General features: G+C 31.5%; 1 protein-coding gene across 1 annotated transcript in view; it reads left to right on the top strand.

Annotated features, from left to right (window-relative positions):
* LOC118199269 (uncharacterized) overlaps positions 1-24,602 on the top strand; it is a 243,724-nt gene that overhangs the window by 37,710 nt on the left and 181,412 nt on the right. Inside the window, exon 4 of the mRNA XM_085817307.1 lies at positions 2,777-2,941. Coding sequence (XP_085673433.1) covers positions 2,777-2,941 — 165 coding nt within the window. The remainder of the gene's footprint in view (positions 1-2,776; positions 2,942-24,602) is intronic.

Raw genomic sequence — 24,602 nt, 5'->3', positions numbered from 1 at the left:
TCACAAGCTTGTTGATAATCTGCGTAATCCTTGCCACCAGATGGCGATTTACCATAAACTTGCAGAAACTTGTGTATTGTTGCTGCGGATTTTAAGGTGGTATTCTCTGGTAATTGGGCAGAAGGTAAGATAATGGTCTGAGGTACCGATTTCTCCACAGTCACAGAGCTTGGTAAATATTCAGAAAGGGACCATGTTCCATAGTAAGGAAGTGACGTTGCATTTGTCATCTGCTTATGTGAGGTAGTAGTATGTGCAGTGGCCTTTTTCACATTCATCCCATTCAGTTTGCCATTTGATTTGTGCCTTGTGTTTTAGTTGTTTCTTCGAGTATGAGCTTGTCCAGAGTACTGGTTGTGGATAAAGAATGTTTCCTGTTGTTGCCTCCTTGGCTAATCTGTCAGCAATTTCATTTCCCTTCACCTCAGCACGATCTTTCACCCAGGAAAGTGTGTTGTTATGATGTTGATAAGTCTCTCTGGATTTGTGTAGCTATAGGGATGTGTTTTGTAGTTATAGGGATATGTTTTACATAGCTATAGGGAGTATGGATAGAAGTATCAATATGCTGTCTGTGTGGATGGTGATGTCCTGCAGGTTTTGCTAAGTGATGCACTAGATAGCTCTGGAAATAGCTGCTGCCTGTGCCTGAAACACAGTGTTATTATCATTTAGGAGTGCTTATGTAGATGTAAGCTTTCTTCTCCATGCTGAAGAATTACTGCGCTACCAACTTTGTCCATACGGGAGCCATATTTGTATATAGTCATAGTGTTGTTGCTGGGGATCTTATGATGGTACAGACATATGTTTAACCTTCCCTTTTATGCTGGGTGAACATGCAGCTTGGTTGCTGGTATTTCATAACTGTTTGGATGATGCCACTCATCATTAACTCTCTCACTATGTACTTTTTTTTTTATCAAAATAGGTTCAAAAATTGCATATTTTTATTACATATTTCAAATCTACATGTATTTTAGAGTTAAAATATACAAAAATTGTTTGTAAAAGAGTTTTTTTTTTTTTTTTCGATATAAATTTAGATCATAGAAAAGGCTTGTCAGAATACTGAAATTGAAGAATAATGATATAAAAGAATAATTCTGAAGTTGTCAGAATACTGAAATTGAAGAATAATGAACAATGATATTTTGAAAATTAATATTGGTTAAATTATGATTTATTTTATAAAATACAAAGGTAAAACATATATACTAATGAAAATATTTGCATAATGTAGTATTTTGCATATCAATTTTGCACCACTGTTGAACATTTTCAATAGAAACGGAATTTTCCACAATATCTTTTAGCAGAGCATACTTCTATTTTCAAATGTGAGTCAATTTATGCATAAGTCAAGAGGTGAGATTTTGCTGCAATAAATTCAGCCAAACTTGAAACGTGCGTAAGCTGAATTTAAAAATCACCCTTTAAATCCAGCTAAATATGTCACCTAGAGTGTTCATCCTTAGAATCACCTTAACAAACCCCCAAAATTAGTATTGCAATTATTGCCATAAAATTTATAATTTTTTCCTGTGGTATGATGAATTTTTATAACTGACATTAAGTGGTTTGTCTATATTTCTGCCATTTTACCAAGAAACTGATTGAAAGCCTAACATTTATGTCACAGTCTGGCACAAAATACTGCATAACAGTTGACACAATTTTAGTTTCTTTCCTGTTAGATCTCTTGATAACAATGCAAAATTGATTTTATATAAATCTTCTTAAAGCTGCTGAAATATTAATAGCTCAATCACATTAACAATGACAACTTTGTATTTTGTTCTGGCAAGTTTAAATTTTGTTTCAGAAATCTTCCAATTCAATTTGGATAAACAATTAATTGACCTAAAGCCAAGATTGTGAATAACAACATGAAATGAAAAAGTGGCTTTTTTAACTGCTACTAAGAGTTCTTTGTCACCTAAAGTGATACCTTTAAAATATGCTTATAAATTTGAGGAAGTTCTTGTCACTACTACTAGGCTTGCCTTGTGTTAACATCACCTATAAACTTCTGAAAAGCTCAGTTCACATTTCACTTTGTCAGTACTATCATAGATTTTTTAATGTAAAGTATAAAATTATTGCTAATGCCGACTTGCAATATGAACTCATCCAAGATAGGACGATCAATAACAGTGACATGGCCAGTGTAAGTTCCAGTGTTGCCAACTCTAATCAAAACAAAATAGGTAAAAAATGAAATAAAAGTGTCTGGATCTCATTGGCTACAATGCTATTATAAATTCTGTGAAAATATATCTGGATGAAAAAATATAACATCTAAATTCATTGAGTTGCATGCTATAATTTTCGAGGAAATGTCCAGACAACCTTAAAAGTACTTGAACCTGGTTAGAAAATATTTAGACTGGCAACAATGAGAGAATCAAAGGGGATTTTTTAAATGTGAAATTGTTTTTTTACCAAAATCTGCACTGTTTTTGTTTCGTGTATATTTGGCATTTTTGAAGCTTTACGAAATAATTCAGACAGATGACAAACTAGCGCAAGGATGCAGGAACATCTTCAAACCCAGTGAAAACAGAACATCTGGTAAGCCTAAGTATACAACAAAAATAGTTTTGTTTTGTAATTTTTAAAGGCAGTTTTTGATTGTAACTGTAATTTTTGATTGCATTTCCTGAATACTAAATATTTTGTGTATTGATGCAGTATGTATATATTGTTTTAAAAAGCTCATAGAGAATAAAGTAAATGAAACATTAAAAGAAATATATTTTAATTAAAATTTTAGGTATGGAAACAGCTGCGAATGTAGATTTGAATGCAGCAGATGAGGGCACAGATTCTGTAAAACAAATATCAATTGAACTAAACTCATCTTCTCCAACTGTCAAATCTCAGTCTATAATGCCAAGTGAACGGGCAGATTCAGAAAGTGAAACTGAATACGGAAATGGTATGTATGTTTTCTCTTTATTTAAAGCATATTGTGTTATGTATGTGTTTCTAAATATTTAATTAATTTGTTATCAAATTTTGCAAAATAAGGTGTGCAGTGATACCTCGGTAATGAATGTAATTTTTTATGATGTCCATTTCTGATCCCAAATATCTGTAAACAAACCTTTTTCCTTCAAGGAATTGATGTAAAATGGATTCGTCTGTTTTTGGACCACATGTGATTGTTTATTTAAATTTTATACATGTGCTTTGAATTCAAGTTTGTAACATACAGCCAGTGGAAATAATTAAGGCGAATACGATAAACACAATATTAAACAATTGAAATAGCCCAAAACTTAATTTAATTGATGAGAAAATAATGAAGAGAAATGGGAATGATAATGTTATAATGAATGAAAAGTTACCTTTCATAAAAGCATAGCTGTTTCTGGGGCATCTTTTATCTCTATCTCTGAATGCCACTCTTCTTCAGACTCGTGTTTCTTTTTCACTTAAAATATGCCCCATGTGGTTTTTTGTTGTTGTTTGCATACTGAAACGTTTCTAATGTGAGACATGACATTGCCATTGGAAATGCTTATACTGTAGCATGCTGCTGCTTTATCAGGGTTAAATCTTTATATGAAAACTTTGCATTTTACCCTCTTTTGCAGAAACTTTACAGATAAAGATTTTGGGTCATCTTTTCCTCTTTCCTGTTGCTGAAAGACATTCCTGAAGGCATCCACAATCATCTTTTGTAGCAGCTTTTGAAATTGTTGCATTTAATTTTGTTAAGCTGATTTTTATGGTCTTCTTGTTAATTCCTTCACATTTTCATTGTTAACAAAGCCCATGAGTTTGCCTAGAGGCACAGTATCATATATAACATTGTCATGCAAGAAGTGTCAAACCCCTCAAAATCTATCCTGGAATACTTTCTGGGCTTAATTTCCTTCAAGCCAATTTCATTTTTCTACAAACATTTCCTGCTGAGTTGATTCAGATACTCTGAATTCCATTGGTTCCAAAAATTAGCTTAGTGTGTCTGAATCAGTTCCCACTTGGGATGAAAAGAAAGAGAATCCGAAGCAGTATATGGCTCAGGAACGAATAAGGTAGCATTTCCTGCCAAAAATATGTCTTGGAGTTAAAGGATGTAAGCCATTCAGATCGTAAGAAAGTGGTGATAATGGGAAGGAATTGAAAACAGCTTCTATTTGAGTAAACTAAAGCAGTTAACTCTTCAAAATTCATGATAGTTGATATTATTCCCTTTATCAAAATCTGTTTCACTGATTTTATGTTTGCTTTCCACAGTCTGCCAAAATGTGGAAAAGCTGGTAGGATAAAGTTTCACAGGATGCCTTCTTCTGCATTAAACCCTTAAATTGGGTTAGATTAAAAGAAAATTTCATCCCATGTATGGAGAATGTTTCTTGCACCTTTGAAATTCGTGGTATTGTCGTTGCAGATGATGAATGGTTTAGATCTTGCAATAAATTGTAGTAAACATGCTAGAAAGGCTCCTGCTGTTAAATCAGAAGCAACTTCTAAGTGCGTGGCCTTCATGCAAAAACAGATATATAATGCAATATAAGATTTTAAAGTCACTTTTGACGTTTTCAAATTAGATTTCATGATTATGGATCCTGCAAAATGTAACCCAGTCCTTTGGAAACATCTGAAAGGCACAACTCCATGTATAGGTAGATCACCAATTATATGATTTATTGTTTGATTCTTTGTTCAAAAGCAAATGATGCACATATTTAGTACTTTCTATCTTGGTCTTGACAGACAGTATCCAATAAGACAGTCTTATTGAAGGTAATGTTGTGTGTAGACCAGAATGCCAGGATTTTCTGTGATAATCAATAATTAAATAAGTGAAATGGTGAGCTTTTAGTAAGAGCATTTGATGTTTCTGAAATTCAGAAATAGCAGAATGCTTCAATGTCCCTTCCACTCTCAATAGTTCATTTTTATCAAGAAATATATTCAAAGATGATATTTTACTATTTTTTGGAATACATCGTCCATTTTTTTAAAGCACTTTGTTTTTGTTCAAAATTCAGATGATTGCACAAGTTTCACTAAAACTTATATCTGTTAACTTATATCTAAACTTCATATCTCTTATACACAATACATGCATAATAGTATATTTCAAGCAGATACAAGAGATTACAGTGTTGAAATGTAAAATTATGCTTACCAAAATGCCATGACAAAATTCAAATACAAATTATCTGAAAAGGTTGCATTTCATACTTCTATTAAAGACATGCCAAAAGATAATACTAAATCTATAAAAACAAAAAACAAAACAAAACAAAAAAAAAAAAAAAAAAAACAAGCAAACAAACAAAAATCAAATCATTACAAAGCATTCAAACAAGTATACATCATATCATAAACATATTACTTCATAGCTTCCATTGTATCCTTTTAGACTGGATTATTCTGTACAATCTTTGTACTGGTCTCAGAAATTCAGAAGTCTGTGTTTTTATGAAACCACGCCTTATTTATCCATCGTGACCAGGTATCAGTTTTACCACATACAGTAGGTTCCAAAATGCACATTTCTTGTTGCTGTGTTTCAGTAGAGCAATTTTACCCACCTGGAGAGGTTTAGCCGTACAGTTCTTAATGGATTTTGGATGTAATTGTCCTAGATACTGTACACAGAATCTTACTCTGAATTTTTTCATTTTTTGTAGATACTTAGCCCATTTGCTCAGTTTTTCTTTTTTCACCATATTGATATTAAGTATTCCTGATCTTGAAATCTCCCACAAAAACATCTCTGGAGTTAATGGGGATACGTCTTCGAAAATGTAGGTAAGAGGCCTAGTATTAATTACTCTTTTAAAGTTGCACAGTACGTAAGCAGTATGACCTAGGACTTTTCTTAGAATCTTTTTCACCATTTGAACTAAATGCTTCCACCAGAGTGCAGAGAGAGGATTAAGGTTTGAGTGAATTCTTTGTTCTGCATCTTTGAACACAGACTATGTCAATCAAGTTGTATGTAGAAAGCTCTCCACCCCTTTAAAATTACTGCCATTGTCCGAGTATTTTGTAAATGTTCATCCACTATGAGAAATAAAACAGCTCATTGACTGGAAAAGGAGCTCATTTGACAAGGATGTTATTAACTTCAGATGAATGGCCCTATAGACTGCGTAGGTGTAAATAACAATATAAGCTTTTCAACTATCTCTAAGGTAGAGAGGTCTTGCAAGATCACTGCCCATGATTTCAAAAATATTTTCATTACTTACTCTATGTTTTGGCAAAATTGCTAAGCTGTATTACAACTTACGTAAATCTTTGACATTTCACACACTTTCTAATACAGTTTCATGTTGCATTGCGAGCTTTGAGGATCCAATGCTTTACTTGTAAATGAGACATCTTCACAAAAGTACAGGCATGGAGCAGCTCATTATGTACATTCAAACAGAAATTTGACTACTACATGATCAGATGGCAAAATAACAGGAAACTCTCAAGTCATCAGTATAACCGTGATGAGCAATGTTGGTCTTGCAATCCATCACAGTCAACTATAGGTCTAAGGTCTTTAATTTTGTCGTTGTTCACACCCTTAAATGATTTGTTTTGAATCAATAACACAAGAGCTATTTCAGCTGTTTCAGTTTCTGAAACTGAGAGAATTTTGGAGGTTTCATTTGTAATTTTTATTAATTTTAAATAAAATCTAAGAATCCAAGCTAACATTTGTACTTTCTTTACAAATGAAAAGTACCTCTAATGCCAATTGTCAGGTTTAGAGTTTTTATTAAGAATTGCCAGTACTAATTTATGCTTTTCTGAATTTACGACTTGTTCGTTTTGCAAGTTGGTGCTTTTTGGCCATGAAGATTCTGGTTTTAACAGCCATCCTTGGCACTTTCACTATTGCGAATGCAGAAACTGTTTAACTAAACAGTGTCTTGAAAGGAAATTGGTTGCATTCATCTCCGAAGAGATATGTCACCAATTTTGTATTTTTAAAAGTGTTCTGATTTCTTGGACACAATTCCAAACAAAAGTTCTCTTTCGTACATCTTGTTGGGTCGAGCTAGTCCAGTAGAATGTTCTTAAATTTGGCGTGTTCAAATCTGAAATGACCACACTTCCCAAACATGCTCCGATTAAGCAGGACAACACTTCCAAATGAGGGATTGATTACATTCTTTAAAGGTGCAACTGTAGTGTATGCTTGCCGAATTTTAGATAAGCCTCATTTTAGGTCTTCACCTTTAAAAAAACACAGGTGGTATAGGCATATGCTTGCTCGCATTGCTGAAGATATGGAGACTAACTTCGTCGTCAACTAATCCATAAATATTAAACCATTTAGGAATTTTAACATCAGACAGCAGCTCCAGCTCTTTTATCCATTTCATGGCTGTCTTTTCTAAATGATCAGGCAATTTTTGATCCCAATTTAGTTGTAATTTCTAGCGCTCTTGCTATTGCAGGAGTGCTGGAAACTTTGGGAATAGGGCAATGGGAGAAATGAAGGCTATTGGGTCACATAACTTATGTGCACAAGAAAAAAGTGTTTGTTTACTTGCGATAATCTCCTCTTTCTTTTATGACTCAGTTTTTCAGGAATGAGTGTGATCCTTCAAATCCCAGCTTAACAGTAAAATGCAAATGAACGTATCTAATTTAGAATTTGAAATTATTTCGGTTTTATATTTCGACTGTCATCCTTGTAAGATTAAACTTTGCTGCTGATGATAACATCCTTGATTGTTTGGTACAGATGTTTCATTCTTCAACAATCTTAAAACTAGTCAAGCAATTATCAATGTATAAGGATTCCTTCAAAATTTTGGTAGTAGCTGCAAACTGATCTGGGGCACAATTTAAATGATAGCTCATCATAGCAGCTAACAGAAACAATGTCTATAAATTTTCGTATTCTCACCTTCTGTAACTTTCTACAAGAAACGTAATCTCTGTCTTTCTTATACCTAACTGTCTAATTGTAAGAAGGCTTTCTCAATGTGTGAAATTATTGCAATAGGGTATTTCTGAAAACAATTTGACAGTGTTGGAAATTTTTCTGTTAGGCTGGGATCTTTCTCTAGGTAATTAAGGAAACTTCTTCCTTGCCATATGCCGATGCATCAAAAATCAGCCTTACTCATGTAGTTTTAAACACTGGCCTATGAGGTAAATCATGCTCTCTATGTACTTTTCCTTCTGTTACCTCTTCAATAATTCCATCCTTCAATCAAGTATAAAATATTTTCTCATAAACTTTAATTTTGTTCAAATCAAATAATTTTCTTTGCACATTAATCAGATATTTTTCCGCTAATTCTTTTATTACTAGACAATCGATAGGGTCCATTACCCAAGGTAATGTGATTTCATACTTCCCGTCTGAATTCAACTTCATATTTCCTTCAAAATATTGTATGATCTCCTTGTGAATTTCAGCTTTCCTTTTAGACTCAACTGGGGTCATTTATGTGAATAACATGTAACTTACAAAAGTTTTCTGCTGATCTTTCATTTAGAAATAAAGAAAGACATGCAAGAAGTAAATATTTAATATTTCTGATGAATTTTCTGCAATTTCAGAACCTATCAACAATTTAATGCCACTTTGTTTTTCAGGAGTATTATCCTTTATGTCTGACACTTGAATATTTAATTTTTGAAGTTTTTTTTTAACCATGGGCCTTTAGGTATTTTCTTTGCATCAACAAATAACAGATTCACTTAAACAATGCACACTATATATATATTTATTATGAAGGCTACTCAAATGAACCACATACTTACACCTCGAATGATTTATGAACTTATTTTACTTCACCATTGCTATCACATTTCAAAGAGTCTATAATATCTTTCGTTAAATAACACCTCTTACAGCCTGCTTCAATAATCCCTCTTATTATCCTTTCCTTTGTGTCATTTTTAACCCCAAGGAGTATTGTTTATAATAATATATCTGAGCTCTTAAATCTGCTAGCTGAAACACTGACCTCATTTTTAACATCTGGGAGCTGAGTTTATTTATTCTTTTAACTAGAAAGGAACTTGTTGACATGCTACTGTCAAATGCCTTTTCTGGCAGATTAAACATTTAACTTTAAGTCTAAAGTTCTAGTTATGAGAAGTGTGATTTTTCTGTAGTCATAGTAAACATGCACCCTTCTTTAATATTAAATCCTTTTTATCCTGATATTTACTTTAAAACATTCGAATGCTATATACTATCTATAAAACACTTTTTTGTCGGATGTGGTTTATTATGAAACTTCTCAAACTTCTTAATAGGAGACTTTTCTTTAAATTTCCTATATACAAATAATTACAAGTAGGAATATTAGGCCCAACAGTAACACAATTTTTAAAAGATTTTCTACTTTTGTTAAAGGAGAAATGTGCTAATTTAATTCTGTTTTGAGACATCACTTAATTTTTCAAAAATAGAAAAATAGTTTCAAGATTGCTCTTACTTTGTTGCGACATACACGGTCATACTGTTCCCTTTCCCATTTACATAAAATTTTGGGAGGCAGGCATGATTCCACCAATGACAAAATAACACTAATGTATTTATTTCTTGTAACACCAAGAGATTCAAAATTATGCAGTTTTGTTTCTAAATTATCATACAACAGTGAAGTCTTTCTTGGTTGTACTAGTATTATTTATCAACAGAAGATTCAGTAAATCGCAAATGTATACTTGTATAAAAAAAACTTTGCATCCAAAACGGCTCTTTAAATGTTCAATAACTTTCGGATAATTTTCTAAGTTGTCAGAAAATTTTGCATTATTTCTCATTCTTTCAATTTCAGAGCAGTGTCCTCAATCAGGTATATGAATTTCAAATGCTCATCTAGAATTGGATATTCTTGTATCTTACTAAAGGTATTCCAGAAATTCAACAGTTCTTGTGGATCACCACTAAATTCAATCAAATTTATTTTCAGAAGCTTTAAACTCATTCATGTTGCTCTTGAATCACCAGTTCTGGTTTTGTTTATAGATGCATGCATCAGCGAATTTTTCTTCATTTTCACAGTGACTTGTTTTACTTTCATCCTGGCTGTTACTAATTTCTCTTTTTAAGTCTCGTGTGATTAAATTCTGTTGTATATTCCTCTTGCGAGACTTTAGATTTTAATAGCAGATGTAGCATTCATTCATCAATTGTTATAGACAAATTTTTTTATCTTCCAGAATTTCCAGGAATGCTAACTGAATGTCACTATTCAATTCTGCTTCATTTAAGTGTTCATATAAGGTGTTATAGGTTTTCGTGAAGGCTGCACACAATAGAATTCTTCTTACTTTCAATACTTCTATTTCTGTTTACTAAACAATACTTTTCCCTAACATGTCTTGTCGTGGATGCCACAATTTAATGTGATGATCCACTTTTAAAATGTAATCAAAATCAGATTAGATCCCTGCATATACCCTGTATGTCACACTAGAGAATAAAGAGCACCATATTAAGTTTAGTGTGTAAGCAATCATTGAAGGTTTACCCTCTGGCTGCTCATTCTGCGATTTCCACGGCCAACTCAAATGTAGCAAAATCTGCTCATCCCGTGATTTCCGCGGGCATGTGTTTTTCTTCCTTTATTCAGGAGTGCATCCTGTTTTTCCCCCGTTTAATCACTGAAATAAATTATATACAGTATTAGATATTTAGTTTATGCTTTGGCCAACAGAAATCGTTAGTTGTCCACTTAAATGCGATGTTTAAAGGCATGTCGTATTACCACTCGCTCTTAACTTTTTGCCACTTTTTTCTTACAGATATGGCTGCTAGAAAACATTTAGCAATTATCTTGATTATTTATTTAAATTATTGAATTATTAATTCTTTTTATTGATTAGATTAATTATTAATTCGATTTATTGAATCTGGTGCCAAGACTGTGAAGTTGGACTTTGCCTTGAACCCTGTTTTGAACTCTATCATACTAAACTGCATTTCTAATATATTTTTTCCTCGGTGCTTTATATTTTCTTAAATTTTAAATATTTTACTTTTTTATATTATGCAATAAATAGAAATTAACTGTAATTCGACTGAAATTTATTTAAAAAATTTTTTTTGGGGGTGATAACATCTGAAATTGGTTTTTCTGGCAACTTAGTTTCTACTGATAAAAATCTATATAAAAAAAATATTTTCTAGAAAGGAAAAATGTATTTTTCAATTCTCTAGTATATATAGATTTAAAATATGCAAAAAATAAATAAATAAATAAATAAATAAATAAAAATAAAAATAAAATTTTTTAAGCGATTTCAGTCCACAAATTGAGCAGTCAGAGGGTTAATTGACCTTTCGCATATGTCAAAGCATCAAACGCTGCACGTAATTTACTTGTAGTCTTATCGGTACATATTACCATTCGATGAATTAGATAAAATTTTGGATGGAATTTGCCATGGATTTACTTCAGCAACTGAGACAGGCCCAATAATATTTTTGGAAAGCTAATTCTTTAGAATTGTTTTATGCTCACAAAATAAGGAAGGATAATTTTTAAATGATCATCTCAATGTCGAAAATCTTTTCTTTGGTATCTGTTCATATTTTATAATAATGTCTTTATATTTAGTTTCCAGAGAAATTTCTATTAGTATCACATATTTTGTTATGCAATTCCGGATTCAAATGCACTCATTATATCTTTGTTAGTGTTTTCAACATCTGATATTTTAGCCTTGTTGCCCAAGTTCTCTAAATCCCCTGATTCATTTAGGTGCTTGGAAATATTAGATTCATTTGCCATAACATGCATCGCAAAATTTTTATCTAAATTCATGTTTTGACCTTGTAAACACCATCGAAATATTTTTTTCAGTTGCAATGATATTTTTATTTAAGCCTATAATTCGACCAGTAACTATATTAAAGTAATAATCTGCACCTATGAGTATTGATTTTTCTTTGTTAAATTCATAACAAACCGCGAGTTGCATGTTTTTTAGATTTCTAAAATTCTTCTCAGTATTTTTATTGGGAGTTGGTAAATGTGTGCTTGAGATGCGTTTCATCTCCAATGCTTCAGTCTTGCTGCATAAAATTTGGATCGTCTCTGTTGTTTCATTTAAGTTTAACCAATGTTTTCATTTTTGTTTCCTTAGCACCAAATGTGCAAATGGAAAGGCTTTCCTTTCTAGCAACAGGAAAATTAAACTTTTCGGAAATAGTTGGCAAGCCAAAAGAGTGGTGCGGAGCATTGTCTTGAAAAATTTTGACAATTTAATTCTCATTTTCATCATCAGTTAAAGCTGAACATGTTTGTAGCATTAAATTATTGGTTTCAATTTGTAGAGGCAATGTATGGATTAGTTTTGATTTTGAAAACAAATTGAGACATCAAGTTTATTGCAGTTAGGATATAATTCCCTTTTAGAACATTCTGCAACTTTGTTTTGGTATCAAGCATAAAAAACAGTGTCCTAGTTCTTTTAATATATCTCTTTTTTTTTTTTTTTTTTCATTTGCATTAAAAGTATAACATGATTCTTATTTATGACTTACAAAATAAATGCATTATTTTTCTGACTGATCCATAAATTCCTGAGCATGTGGTGGAGAGAAAGAATTGACTTTTTTATGTGGTGGTTTTGAAATGTTATGTGTAACAGAAGTAGGATTTTTAATCTTATATTCTCTTGTGATGAAGATGAGTGTACTCACTCATTCGACGAGTTACAATTATTAATTGCAAAGGCTCTCTCATAGCTTTGAATTTCTTAATTAAGGAATTGCAAAAGAGTTTGTAATTCTTTGTCACCTTGAGTATGACTAAATTCCAAAATGAATTCTGATGGAATTAAGTTCATTAAAACTGGTGTCAATAAATTTGTGTATCATTCACCTGTAATTCCTAAAGAATCTAAGCTTCTGCTCTGTGTTTCTGTGTTGTCATCTAAATTTTGTAAAGTTATAACATTATTAGGATTTTCAGCATCATTAGGTTTAAATTCAGCAAAGCACTCAAATGAGCGTTAATCAACATGTTTTTATTTCCGACTCTTTCTTTCAATAAATCAAGTGCTTTATCATAATTTTCGTCACTTAAAGCAAAGCCAGTAATAAATGCCACAGCATTACCACCTAGATACGACTTCAAATAGTTAAATTTATCAATATTGCTTAATTTAGGATTGTTATGAATGGAGCTTTCAAATAAATTATAAAAATCTAACCAACCTAAATAATTTCTTTAATATTTACTAATATGCAGTGTTGGCAATTTTATATTTACATTTTCAGTTTCAATATTAATCATTTGAATATTTATGAAACTGTATCAACTTGGATAGACTTAGAATTCATTTCCTTAATTCAAAATAATGTTTCGAATTCTAAAAAATTATCTTTTCTTCTGAAGCTGTTATATCTTCAGATATTGTCTCAACGCTCAAAAGATTTTCAATTGCATTATTTAACCGCTTTCCTTACACATTTTTTTGAAAAAAAAAAAAAAAAAAAAAAACCTGCAAAAAACCATCACATTTTTTTATTTTATTATTAAATACTAGAAAACAAAACAAAATACAATATATAGGTTTTAAGTTGAATTTTTAATTTTTTACAGGTGTAAAAGCATTTAGTTTTAATATTAGTTTACTATCCCGAGTTATCTCGGGCAAATAAAAAAAATTAAATTTTAGTCGTTGTATGAGAGTTTTTGAAACAAGGGACAACACAAAGTGATACTTAACATTCTATACACTGGTACCTGGTCTCTTTTCTTACTGGCTTACCTCTGGAATCTCTTTTACGGGAGCACAGAAGACACTGACTCATTGGATTTGATTTTCTTTTCAGTAGCGGGAATAACATCTGGAAAATGCCTTGAGGTTATAGTCACTATCTGAAAAATCATCGCTTTCGCTATCTTACATCATCGCCATTATTTTACTTTTTTCAATGCAACTATCATTCTTTATACATTACTAATCCACAAGCCGACGTATACTAGACAATATGGAAAACACGTGACCAGTCCTGCCAAAAGAGCCGCGAAACCAACAAAACTTGGCGAATTGCCAATAAAAGCTGAATATTTCCTTTCATTTACTCAAAGCCGAGTGAAACCATGATAAAACAAATCCTACTGACAAATTCTGTTTTGCCCGAGTTTTCTCGGGATAATAATTAACTGCAATATGTACGAACCCGAGATAACTCGGGATAATCAGGCAAGTGGCTAAAGAATTTAAATTACACTCTTTTTTGATTAATTGTTCCAAAAATGCTTCAAATGGATCAACTGTTTTGTGTTGATCATTCCTTCTATTTTATTTATTAATTTTATCAACATCAAAAACATGGAAGTGCGATTTTTCTTCAACTTTGACAGATTTTCAGACATGTTTAAATCTCTATGCAGGTATAATTCAGTTTCAGTACTTCACTAAAAGTTTGCTTACCTGGATTCAATATATCATATCCAATTCCAATTCCAATGGCTGATGCAACAAATGCTCCCTGTACAGGTTTGAATCATCAATTAAAGTGGTTCAGTAATCATAGCTTGTCATTATGTCAAATTTTCAAATCGATCCACAATCACTAATAATAAAACTAATTTAATTAACCCTCTGAGCAGTGTAGGATTTTAGATCCATGATGAAGACTGGTATTTAAACAGTATGTATTAATTGAGTTTGTATAATTACTTATATTAGTCTGTATTTTCATAAACATTTGTGAATTTATTAAGATGATATTTATGTTATTAAAAAATTTAAGAAAGCAAAATATCTTAAATTATAAGCTAATATATGTGAAGTTGCGAAACTTCTGATAACCGGATAAAGCCGGTCATAATGCTCAGAGGGTTAATAATTGACATATCACAACATGAAGATTTTGCACGAAGACATGCAGTAGCACCTTCTCACAGTAAGTTGGTTTATCCACCACTGAAAACATTTTCGGGAATCTAGGGAATTAAAGAATTTGGAAAATTTTAAACCCTCCAGCCAACCAAAGATTTAGCTGAGTACTCATGAATTTCTTTTGTGAACGAGTAATTTTTTTCGGAATTTAATTTTTTGTTTTTCAAAATCCTACTACTTTTTTTAATGGTTTAAATACGTTTTCTATACATATGTATGTATATGTATATAAGCTAATATATGCGACATATATATATATATATTCATTTGAAGTTAAGTAGTAAGAACAAACAAAAAAAGACCTATGTGGTAAAAAATTTTGCGCATTGTGCTGCAAAATTAAGGAAATTAGAAGATAAATTTTAGTACGCACGCTAAAAAGTTACCAAAAACTGTGGCTACGTGAAAACTTCAACAAATGCATATTTAGTTGCTTTCTTTCGTATCTTTTATATTCATTTGCTTTATGGTAAAAAATTAGATAAAATAAATGTTTGTAATACTCTTAGTTATTTCACAGTAAATGCATAAAATTATTTTTCTACTCATATGTAATTTAATACCTTGTTCATTACATTTGGTCTTGGAAAGTATTCTATGGTCACTGAAAATCAAGGAAAATACACATTGTTTTAGTGGGAGGACTGAATTGAATTTCTCACTCTTTTTTTTTTTTTTTTTTTTCCATTTGATATTCTAACTTGCCTAGCCTATGCGCATTTTTTGACAGTCTTCTAAACAAAACACAACTTATTAAATTTTTCACTTGATATATGTCATTTAAAAATCATCTCTCTCTCTCTTTTTTTTTTGGTGGGGGGGGGGTTAAAATTTTCTATTCTTTGCATAATTGTTGTTTTTTGAGTAATGAAAATATCTGGTATGGAAAATGTAGGCTTATAAAAATGTACCTTATTATTAAAAAAAGTAACTGATTAGCATTTGATAAATTGCAGACCATAAATTGTTTTCCTCCATAAAATTTTGTGACAGAAAAGGTGATGTCTGTTTCAACTTTTCCCACTTCAGACTTTTTGAAGATAGCAACGAAAATTGTGCCACTTTAGTTTTTTTCTTTCCTTCTGCAGTTGTCTGCGATGAAAACATAAAAATTGTGCCATATTAGCCTTTCTTTGAACCAGGAAGGATTGTTTATTTTTTTTAAGCAAATCATTGCCCTCCCTAACCAAAATCAAAGCAGGTCACATTTTAAAATTGTACTCTCTGTGTACCAGAGCCTTCAATGGTTCCACATTACATCTGTTCTGCTTATATGCTTTTGAATATTTATGAAGGAGAAAACTTTTATTGGTTGTTTTAGAAGCAGGAATTCAAAAATAAAATTAATGTTTTTTAAATAATCCTAAATAAATTGTGCATGTAGCAAGGGAAACAGAAAAAGTAGGACATGTTTTCTGTTTGAATAACGTATAGTAATTCAGTTTAACAGCACTAAGAGCTCTTATCTTAATGAACTGTGACAAAGCAGCCCCTCCCCCCCAACTTTGAGCTCTTGTCATATCGACTGATTATAAGACAGATTATAAGTCGCTGTGGTTGGGACTTCCAATCATTTGGCCATGATTGCTGAGTAGGGTTACAGCTTTTGTGCAGTTTACTAACAAAAAGGCTTGTAGCATCAAATAATAAGTCTTAATAATAAGGAAATACATTTTCTACATCTGATGTCTTTGTTTTAATATATTCCTATTTCCTTTATTTTCTGTTTTGTTTTTATGAAATTTCCCTATTCAGAAATATGTCCAATTTCATTCTTGTCATATTGACAGGAATTAAAAATATATTGAAAGAGAATGGACTTTCTCTTTTAGTAAAGATACTGAGGATGAACTATTTAAAGCCTTTATCTTATATAACTGAATGCATAGTGTATCATTTCATAAAATTTTCTAGATTTATTCTGAATGCTTAAATTGTAAAGAAGATAAGCAACTTATTCCTTGCATTCTAGACAAATGCAGTTTTTTTATACCAACAGAATATTTAATTAAATCTGAAAATTCAAAGATGAAGAAAAAAATTATTGAGGTAAAAATTTATTGCATAAGGCAAAAGGAAATTTTTTCATCAAATGGATATTAATGAAGATGCAAATACTTTAATACTAATTAGCAAATACTTTAGAACAGAGTTTCTCAAACTGTGGGTCGCGCTACGTGCAGCAGGGGTCGCAAATTTTTTTAGCAATTTTGGTATTTCTTTAACTTTTTATAATAATTTTACACAATGTATCTGGAAATAGATAAAGATAAGAAAATACAGACAAAGAAAATGTTTTGACTCATTTTTTAATTATAAAAACTTTAATTTTACTTCCTTTGCATGTCAGTTCGTCAAAGACCCTACATATACAAGATCCAAGTGTTTTGGTCATATGTGCGCGCTGGGCAGTCTTTGACTATAGCTGTTGCATTCAGCCTCCAATGTCATTCTGTGCAGATCATTTTCACACGTTTAAGCGCTCCTTCGCTCCGAATGTATATAAGTTGCTGTTGTCCCAATAAAACAAGCGTTCTGTCACTTTTGCTATTTTATATTTATTAGTTATTATCTATTTTAAATGAGCCCCACTCTTTTTATCAACAATGATTATTATAAAATATTTTTATGAATCATGTATAAGTGGTTGAATTTAGGTAGATGAGATATAAAAAACTGAAAACAATGAAAAGTTATCTCCATTACCAAACGCAGTTTAAATACTAAGAAAATGAAAATATGATGAATCATATTTGGAATTTAGTTTTAGTTCTGTTAATTATGATGGAATTGAAAAGCCATTGCACTTAATTTATAAAGATGTTTTGGCTGTGGAAAACATGAAACCTGCATAATTAAAGCAACATCTCAATACGAAGCATACTGCACACTACAAGAAATCCAAAAAATTACTTTGAACAACCTTTGAAATCATCAAATCAGCAAAAATTGGGCTTTGAGAACTTTGTTACCAAGAATGAGAAGTATTTACTTCCGTCTTATGAAGCAACCTATTTAATTGCAAAAAATAAAAATGCCTATTCAATTAGAGAATGTCTAATATTGCCAGTTGCTATTAAGATGTCCGAAATAGTTCATGGCAAAAAGTATGTAGATGAAATCTGTAAAATTCCATTATCCAACAATACTGTTTCAAAATGAATTTCAGAAATTAATGTAGATCATCATCAGCAGCTAATAACTATGCTTAAAATGAGTCCTAAGTTTGCTGTCCAGTTGGATGAATCAGCTGATATTACCAACTTGACTGAATTATTAGCATTTGTTAGATGTAGAAGAATATATTCATGAGAAATTTTTGTTTTGTCGCTCTTTGGGCAGACACACAAGAGTAGAGGACAGTTTTGTAAAAGTTAATGAAGTTTTCATTCAAGATAGTTTCTAATGGAAAAATTGTGTTGGCATTTGCACAGATGGTGCTAAAGTGATGGTCGTTAAAAAAATTGGATTTCTTGCTGAAGTTATGGAAAGTGGGAACGAATATATAACATTTACTCTTTGCATTGAGAGGACCTGGTAGCCAAAAAATATCAGTGGATTTAGATGTTGTGCTTCGAGATGCTGAAGTGGTCAAATTTAATAAAAGTTATACTCTGAAAAGTTGTTTGTTTTCACTTTTGCTTGAGTCGTGGTAAGTGTTGATTGCCGTGCAGTAAGCTGCGAAGGCAAAAGGGGGAAGCTACACTTATGCTTCCTTCTTTGTTGCTTCTACCTTAACTTCTGGAAAATAAAGGCTCTCGATGGTGAGCATAAAAATGCTTTTACTCCCAAACTAGTAAATCTGTCTGAGCTAAGAGAAAGGATGATTTCGCTTTTCTTCCTCGTGTTTCCTAACTCTTTTTGATGAGAGCTGGCATGGACGACCAATTAAGCCTAGTGGTTCATGGCCAGTTAAGTGTTAATAGCAACCTACCATGTATTATGAATGGAAGCTGTGATCTCAAAGAATGTACCTCGATTGGCATGCTGCTTTTTATCATCAATTAGTGGGTTCCATGTGTTGGATATCAGACTTCTAGCCTAATCTTGCTAATTGCATTGTCATCGTTTTGCCACTGATGTTGATCCTCGCCTGCTACTGCATAATGCTTCAAATCATCAAGTTCGGAAGCCCTGACTTTTCTTTAACGTGTCCTGCAACTGGGAGCCTAGTGAATCCTAGCAGCTGAAGAGCCTTTATTCCTTGGCAGACGCTTGCTTCAAATCTCAGATGGAGCCTCGGCAGTGCATTCAGTAGACAGATAAGTTGCTCTATTTTATTCCTCTCACTATTAAGTAAAGGACTGGTGATATTAACTGGCTTTTGGCTCTAAAGTAACCTCATTGAAGGAATTAACCTAATTGAACTCTAAATTTAATTTTTTTGAAAAGTTTGCTTTTCTTTCCTTGGCTGTACTGGAGACTTAATTTTTGGCTGAAGCCCTAATAATTAATAATTAAAAATGTAAAATTTTTTTGAATTAATCGTTCGTCCCTCTATTAATGCATACTTAACACCTGAAGGTGGAAAAAACTAAATAATCTATCTTCTGCTTTATAGCTTGTTTGGACAGTGCTAATTATATCATATCTGTTATTGTATACCAAAATTCTGAATTAAGTTAATACATTATAAAGTCCAAAATCTGGACCCCCCAAAAAACTTAATATTTATTTCTTTTTCCTATTAAACATTTCTTTCAATGTAAGTTGTTTAAGTTGCTTCATTTTTTGTACTAATACTTTCTCTTTAATTCTGTAGACAGATTTAATCTCTTGTTTAGTTACATTTTTGAAGTCCTGTAACTGCTGTTTCGAGAATTCCGACTAACCTTGTCAATCAAAATTTTCTCGTTTTCAGCAACTTCTCTGTCATTTTCTTCACTATCTGGTAGCGGTATTTTCTGATCTAGATACTACAGATTTCGAAATTCATTAATTGATTGATGATTGAGAAGCATTGTCATCACAATGAGAAACTACTTTTATATCATCTTCATTTATTACCGATTCTCCACATTTCTTTACAAAATCCATGAATTGGAAAATTTCACCTTTGTTTTGCGATATACGAAAACCTTTAAAATTAGCGGCTATTATCATCAAATTTAGCTATCCTTCATTATACATATTTGGCTATGCATCATGAGTTTGGCGACCAATGATAAGTTGTTCCACTAAATTTTATCTTGCTTCTATCGTGCACCGAGACAATTAAGCCAGAATTGTATTAGTTAAGTTATTTATTATACTTATGTCTGTTTCTTGCACATGCTTAAGGTTTATCAGAGTTCTGAATAAATAAATTTCCACATATACTTAAGCCTTATTGAGGGTCGGCGCTAGATATCTTACTGCCTCTGTAGGTCCTAAATTCTGCGGCCATACAAGCCCTAACACTGGTTCTTGGGTTTATGTGAATAACAAATCATTTATTCTTAATTCCTTTGCATCTATTAGTATTGTCAACAAAATCTATTTTTAGCATATAGAAAAGAAATTTTTGGTAAATTTTCCTCATCAACATTTTTTATCACATTTAACTTAAATCTGTAATCATCGCCAAGCGTAATGTCAACACAAAAGGTTACCGTACTCCTTTATTATTCAATTACTAACATGAAAAAAATTATTTAGGCATCGTTACACGAGTCATTACTCAAGTTGTCATGTTTTGATAAACATGCGGTGATGAAAGGAATGTATAATAAATAATGATTCGCCAGGTTGGCGTCAGATGAACGATGTGTCTGTGTGGAATGTTTCGGTTTGAGATACACAGCAGCGGAGCCAAATTATTGATCATACAATTTTAGGCTAAAGTGATTGTTTCTTCAATAACAATGTATTTTATGTAATGTCAAAGTGAAATTAAGAATCGGGGACTCTCCATATGTTTTATTATGCGTGGAAGGGGGAATCAAATGCACATGTGTAAAGCCTATCAGAAAAACGGTGGTGGTTTTGAGGTTCATGTTTTAGATCATTCCGGATAATGGACGTCCGGATTTCGGACTTTGTACTGTATACAAAATTTACTGGGTAGTCCATAACTATGTAAATTATGATAGAAAGATGATTCTGTGAGAATTCCTTTTAGACCTGAGAATACTTAACAAACCAAAATTAATTTGAAATTTATGCCATGTTTTTATTTGTGAATTACATTTATCTTTTTGTCCGATCCTTACCTAGCACGGTCCCGGAATTTTAGACCACAACGCATTGACTCCCATTAATTACGATCACACAAATGTTGAATTAACTAGCACTTATGAGTTTATTTCAGGTTTTTGCTAGTTTAGTTAGCATAAGATTTAATAAGTTATTTAGCTTATTCACAGCTTCACGAAATAACATTGTGGGCCCCAAAGCTCACAATATTACACTCTGTAACCGAACAAAAATCTGATTTTGCAAATTTATTCCATTATAACAAAAACTGTGTTATTTGAGTGACATATTTGAAAACTAAATGAACTTAATTTATCACTTCAAGGAAAATGTTACAACATATTCAAATCAAAAATTGATCCTTTAATTAAGAAAATTACCATATGGAGAACCATGGTGAAAAAAGGTTCATTAGAAATGTCTGTTGTAGCAAGTGAATTTTTAAGTGAAAACAATGAAACAGATCATCAAAAAGATGAGTTGTTAAAAGTGATAAATGAGCATCTTCGGTGTCTTGAGAATGACTTTGAGAAATATTTCCCTTCAAATTTTAGTGCTGAAGAACTAACATGGATTAAGAAACCATTTGGAATCAATATGGAAAATATTACTCATTTACCATTAAAATCACAAGAATTTGCCGAGTTATCAAATGATTCGTGGTTAAAAACTGATTTTAATGTGAAGTCCTTAGAAGATTTTAGGCTAGGAGTTGTAAAAGAATTTTAAATTATTTCTGAAACAGCTATAATTTTTCTTTTGCACGACATATTTGTGTAAGATGATATTTTCGTCTTTAACTACCATAAAATCAAAGTGTCGGTCAAGTGTAAAGAATATTGAAGTGCTTTGTCCTGCGGTTTTGACTAGTTAATTTGATAATAATTAAAAATAATTTTATAATTTAATTAAAAATAAACAGGCACATCCTTCCCATTAATATATGTTCTATCCTTGCATATATGCTCTTAGAAGTTACTGCCTTTTCTCAGCATTGTCCTTCCAAGTGGTTACACTTAACGGAGAGACTATATTTAATGTTTGAATTTAACCAAGTAATTGAATTTTTATTATTGTATTATATTTTTAAATTTATTACTTATTTAAAAATTTCACATTGTTCTTAAAATAAAAAATTAATGACCTAAAACTGCTATAGTGTATTACAGTAATATTAAGTGAAGAAACTGACAATTTCACTCATGCCAGATTTGCACAATGCTTATGGAGTCCCACAAATTTTTCATAAATGTTATGGGGTTATCCACACCAAAAAGTTTCAGAAACTCTGCTTTACTTTAGGAGATGGTTTAGAAACTAAAAAGAATATTCGTTTATTGGAGTAAGTGAACTTAGAAACTTATATAAAGAAATTAATAAGTAAAAATATCCAGAAACAATTCAGATTAAAATAGCATAAGTATTTTGTAGTATTGTTTTGCATGTAGATGTTTTGCATCTTTTAATGTACAGTTATTCTGACATCTTTTAAAAAAATTAATAAATTAAATAAGCAATTATCGGTAACATTAAACTGTAAAAGTTCATGTGATTGTGATTTCAGTAGTGGTGTTTTCCATGTATGCTTTTAAAAATAAGAGAACATTTATGAAAGTGACCCTATAAGTTTTCTGTTTAATATACATGATACTACACTGATGAGAAAAATTAAAGGAATGATTATAAAAACTGATGTAACTTAAATGACTTTGCAACTAAGAATATAAAACTTGCACAAGATCTTTATCATACCTGTCATATCTTCAAATTGCAGAATTGCCTGTTTCTGCAAAAGAATAGATTTAACTAAGAATATAGGAAATGTGATATAAAGTAAGCTGGGGAAAAGTCCGTGTTTTTTTTTTTTTTTTAGGTAAACAGGGAATTAATAAGACATACGGTCATTCTTGTTTAAAATGCAAATATTACGCTGATTATGTGTGCTGTGCATCAGATTATTGAGTTCCTTGGTAACAAAATTTATTCACAATCAACAATATCCTGACACTCCATAATAATGCTAGGTGGGGGCTGTAGTGATGCAAATTAGTATCCTGGCAGATTCTATTCATATTCTATCAGATTTAAATGTGGAGAATATGCAGGGCAGTCCATCTGCTAGATTCCTTCATACTCTAGATAACTGGTTACTAATGCAGGACATGGTCATTATCATTCATTAGAAAGAAGTTATTACCCATTGTACTCCTAAGCAGCATGATATAATGATCAAGAACTTCATCTTTGTATATTTCAGCATTTATATTTGCATTAGTAAAAATGTGTAAGTTTATTTATTTGGCCATTCAGAATAAAGCCCACCGTACTGTGATTTTACCACCTTTGTACTGATGGTTTTTTTTTCAGGCTTATTTTATGTATTTTGCTCTCTGCAGAGTAACATGTCTGGAATTGCTGTTCAAACAAAAATGATAGTCTTCTGTAAACAGAATTTGGTTTCAGTCTCTGTTGATGATCATGATGATCTCTGCACCAATGCAATCTAATAGCCCAAGTTAATGGCACATATATCAGGAATTTCTTTATACACAGTGACCTCTTTTATGCAACATATCACTCTTAGTTTATCTGGATATTCGAGTTCTTGTTTCTGTAGCAAACTCCACTGTAGTCTAGGCTTACATCATTTGTTTACTTCATTTCAAATCATTGGCAAATAACAGTCATAACAGCCAGTTTGCCATAGCATGTTTTTGACTTTGAACTGTTTGTCTACATACATCACCAATGTCGCAAATGGTTTTCATATTATAGATATGAACCTTTTAGTCATATCTATAATATGGCTACTCTTAAGTCCACATATGCCTGTGTCATGCTTTCATTCTAGTCACATACTTCTGCTCACAATCCATCTTATGATTTCTGAATGATGTATTCCAACCTTTTCTACTTTATCCAACTACATGTTCAGTCTTTGAAATCAGAATATGAAGCACCCTCTTGCATTTTTTTACCCATGCATGTTGGAAAGAATGTGCATAAAAATTTTGTATATTTTATGTGAAGGTGAATCCCTACATTGAACTTGAGCTTCCAACCAACTACTTTTAATCATGCGTTTCTTAATAGAATTAACGTAAGAACTTTTTAATAGCTGTTTCTTTGATTCTTCCCACCTGTGTGTTGTAAGTGTAAAATATATGTTTTTCAAAAAAAAAAAATTATTTGTAGTTTAGTGTTAATCACTGAACACTTATAGGGAGTTTTAGAGAGTCACTTTTTTTTAATTAAATTTTTTGTATAAAAATTTGTTTAAAATTGTTTTTATTTTATTAAATTTGTTTCATAAAAACTTGTTTTTATTTTATTAAATTTGTTTCTGAACTTGTTTAACTTACATTTTATATTGAATATTAGATTGTGTTCAATAATAATGATGCATAGTACATATTTGGTTTAGCAGGAAATTGTTATGTAGTGAAATTATGTAAAAGGAACTGCATTTTGATTTATTATGAAATAAATCTGAATGTTGGTCCGATTTATAATAGGACAAACGTAAATAATATACATCTAAAAGGATATTCAGTCAGAAGTCTTTAATC

This window comes from Stegodyphus dumicola, chromosome 5 (assembly GCF_044657685.1).
Source record: "Stegodyphus dumicola isolate Sdum_Otavi_A_Nest chromosome 5, ASM4465768v1".
Classification (NCBI taxonomy): Eukaryota; Metazoa; Arthropoda; class Arachnida; order Araneae; family Eresidae; genus Stegodyphus; species Stegodyphus dumicola.
The sequence above is the reverse complement of the archived record's forward strand: the minus strand, read 5'-3'. Positions and strand labels throughout refer to the sequence as shown.